This window comes from Hippoglossus hippoglossus, chromosome 19 (genome assembly GCF_009819705.1).
Source record: "Hippoglossus hippoglossus isolate fHipHip1 chromosome 19, fHipHip1.pri, whole genome shotgun sequence".
In the NCBI taxonomy this organism is placed as follows: Eukaryota; Metazoa; Chordata; class Actinopteri; order Pleuronectiformes; family Pleuronectidae; genus Hippoglossus; species Hippoglossus hippoglossus.
Genome location: NC_047169.1, coordinates 10553513 through 10556630, shown reverse-complemented (window position 1 = coordinate 10556630; position 3118 = coordinate 10553513). Strand labels below are relative to the sequence as shown.

Genomic DNA, 3118 nt, shown 5'->3' with positions numbered 1-3118 from the left:
ATATCTCTTGTGTGACGAAGAAAATGATCAAATATTTGCATTCAAATTACAGTGATATGCATTTTGGGTGATGAGTCCTGGTTTTCATTGGTTGCTGAGAGAGAGCACCACTGCATTTCAGAAGGGCCCTCATCTCAACCAGCAACCAGCAGCAAACTGTGGGAGAAGGGACTCAAGAGCCAGGAAATAAACAGTGGGTGGGAGTTACATTTTAAGCATTTCTGTAAAAAATATGTTTCAGAATAATGGTTTAACCTGCTTCTCTGGCTTTGCTGTTTCATTTGCCTTATTGATGAGCAGAAAGTAATGCTTGAATTTCACCTTTTATTACACTGTACTATGTGAAGGATTAACGGTGGACAGTTATGAGAAATAATCAAAATCATTTGTGTGAGAAGTTAATAGTTAATCATGTCTCTGCCTCTGAAACTCTCTGCAGCAGTTTCTTATTCCTTCTCTCTCCCTGGTCATGCGCTGATTCCATTTTTTCATAATTGCTTGATGTTGTTGTTGTAAATTAAATGAATATGAGTTTAGTCCTGCATCTTCTTCTGTTATATTTGACCAGGTCCTCTCCTCCATGCTCCACGCTCCCTCATCGGCCCTATTTGTGTGCTCAAAGTCCATCTTGTTTATTGCCCCCAGGATTTGCTTTCATGTCACCAACCTAATCCTGCGGTTCCACCCTCCTCTCTGCACAGTGTTAACAGTGATAGTTGGAGAATGAAAGATCCAGAGCAGCTGCAGGTGAGGTCCACTTTGAATGCTCCTCATGACATTGATGGATTAATGTTCCTGCGGTGTAAACTTTGTATTTATAAACCATGACCCCTGAGCTGAGGATAACACAAAGCGCCACAGGAAATGTGTCTCCTTTGACCCCTCGTGAACAGAAGCCTTTAGCTTCTGATCCAAAGACAGCTTAATCTTTCTTTTGAGAGCTGGCCTCTGAAATGAGTAAATTTCTATATCGCGGTCATAGTATTAAATTCTCTGTGTGATTGATGCTGATATATTTGGGATGTTTCTCCACATTGTGAAAATCCTGAGGAGTTTACAGATGTGGAGGTACCATGAATTGAGCGTGTGTTCATTTTCTGTGCTTATTCATTGAATGAAATAAGCTTAAATATTGGTTTTAATGTGGTTCCATGGACATGTGCATTGGACCATAGTTATATTAATATATATACAAATTAAATTAATTTTAATTAGTAGCCAATATCAGTTTCTAGGTGTAATCTCTATAAATATGAATTGCTAAATAATAATATAAATAGTCTTTATGACTCATGACAATTTCAAAAAAGTGTTTTCATTTAGAGGAAGTCACACAGGGTAATGTATTTTATTTAAAGTGCAGATTATATAGATGTTATACAGATTGCTAAAATACAAAGTTCACAATGCTACAATACGTACATACATATAAAGTATATGACACCAATAATCAATATTTAACATTCAGTTTCAACAAAATTAACATTCATATAAACTGTTCAACAAATAGCAGCTTCTGGAGAAATATATTATTATCTATACAAAGATTTTCTATGCAAGGTCAATGAATCTTTTTTTAATTTCACTTGCCACAAAGTGTCTGACTTATGGATATGTTTATGTGCTATCACTGGAGTTTATATTGAAATGTGAGAAATGGAAATAAAAAACTGCACTTTTTATTACTTTACTCCTCCTTCGGTACAAACGTACATGATGATTTTTGTCCGACCCACAAACCTGGCACCATCCTCCCCTTGAAGGAGCCTTTAATCTGCTGCAGCAGCCTGATCTTCCTCCTGCCTTCGCCCTCCTCTCCCTCCTTCACCTCCTCCACTGCGTAAAAATTGATGACACCAGCTGGATGGTCGAGGTACACCCCGATGGTGGTGCACTGGGGAATGTCACATATATCTGAGTTATTGCCATTGAACCACAGCTGGTAGTGGGATCCCACCCACCCGAGTCCCCAGGAGTGCTCGTTCTCCCCCAGCCCGCAGGGTCCGTCGCTTCCCCTCCTCCCGGCCCCTTCATAGGCCACTCCGACAACCACCCATCCTGAATACTTGACTTCCCAGTAAGCTCTGAAGCCCAGGATGCCTTCTTTGCAAAGAACCTTGAATAGAAAGAGAATTAAAAGTCAGCTGAACATTTCAGAACTGTCGCAAAAATTCGTGACTGTTGCTTAAAAGCTGTACCTGGGGGGCGTGCTCGTATCTCTCCGGTCTGTCGAGGACGGGACAAGTGACATCATCAGTCATGCGTGACGCCTTGGATCCACCCTCTGTGACCCACAGCATCTTATTGGCCGTCTTGTCATCCAGGGAAAATTTGACCCAGTCTGTGGGATGTCGGGAAATGTGCTTTCAGTACGAATTATTGCAAATATTATAGGAAAAAAATGGAAGAAAAATTACTTTACTTACATTTTAGGAGATCAGCTCTGCAGGTGGGCTCAGGGATGTTGGGCTCGTAGACTGCGACGTTATCTGAATGATGACAAAAGTAATATTAAGGAGGGAAGCTGCCTGTAAAGAAGTTGCTTGCTCACATCTTTAGATTTTGTCCCTGGAGATATGAATCAAATATGATTGTCAGTCCAGTTCAAAGGCGTCAATATAAGAAAAGGTTGTAAGAACAATACATAGACAATCTGCCAACAAAGAACTGTCAATACTTGAATCTGAGAGCTGTGAAATTGAACACGTTAGAAAACAAATCTTAAAAACTCAAATCAACTGTACTAAATAGTTTCCCGATAAACTTATATGTCCATTACAGCTGGTTGATGAAGCTTAGTTTTCTAAATGATCATGCACTTCCCCTCACCAGGTCTGCCGGCTGCAGGCATGATCCTCGTACTGGGAGCGCTGGTCGGCATCTTTATCGCTTCTTTCTCCGTTGAGGTTTCCTGAATGTTCAAATCCATCAGCAGCACACTTCAGCAACGACGCAAATTACTTCTTTATATACCCCCAGCAAAGGGGGCATTAAAGGTTTTGGGGCCCCAGAGGCTCCCATATGAGAAATTTTGGTAAGGTATGTGGACATAATGAGCTCACTAATGGGCGTGCCACGGAGGCTGCTAAAGCCAGGATGTGAGTGTCAGCGCCAACGC

At 41.0% G+C, this 3118-nt stretch overlaps 1 protein-coding gene across 1 annotated transcript; it reads right to left on the bottom strand.

The window, feature by feature from the left end:
- Window positions 1-1325: 1325 nt before the first annotated feature.
- LOC117753343 (stonustoxin subunit beta-like) lies at window positions 1326-2915 on the bottom strand. Its single transcript, XM_034571391.1, has 4 exons — window positions 2830-2915; window positions 2427-2489; window positions 2199-2341; window positions 1326-2116 (listed from the first exon to the last, which is right to left on the bottom strand). The coding sequence occupies exons 1-4, from the start codon at window positions 2879-2881 to the stop codon at window positions 1688-1690; spliced, it is 687 nt and encodes a 228-aa protein (XP_034427282.1). The 5' UTR covers window positions 2882-2915; the 3' UTR covers window positions 1326-1687.
- Between the last annotated feature and the right edge of the window lie 203 nt (window positions 2916-3118).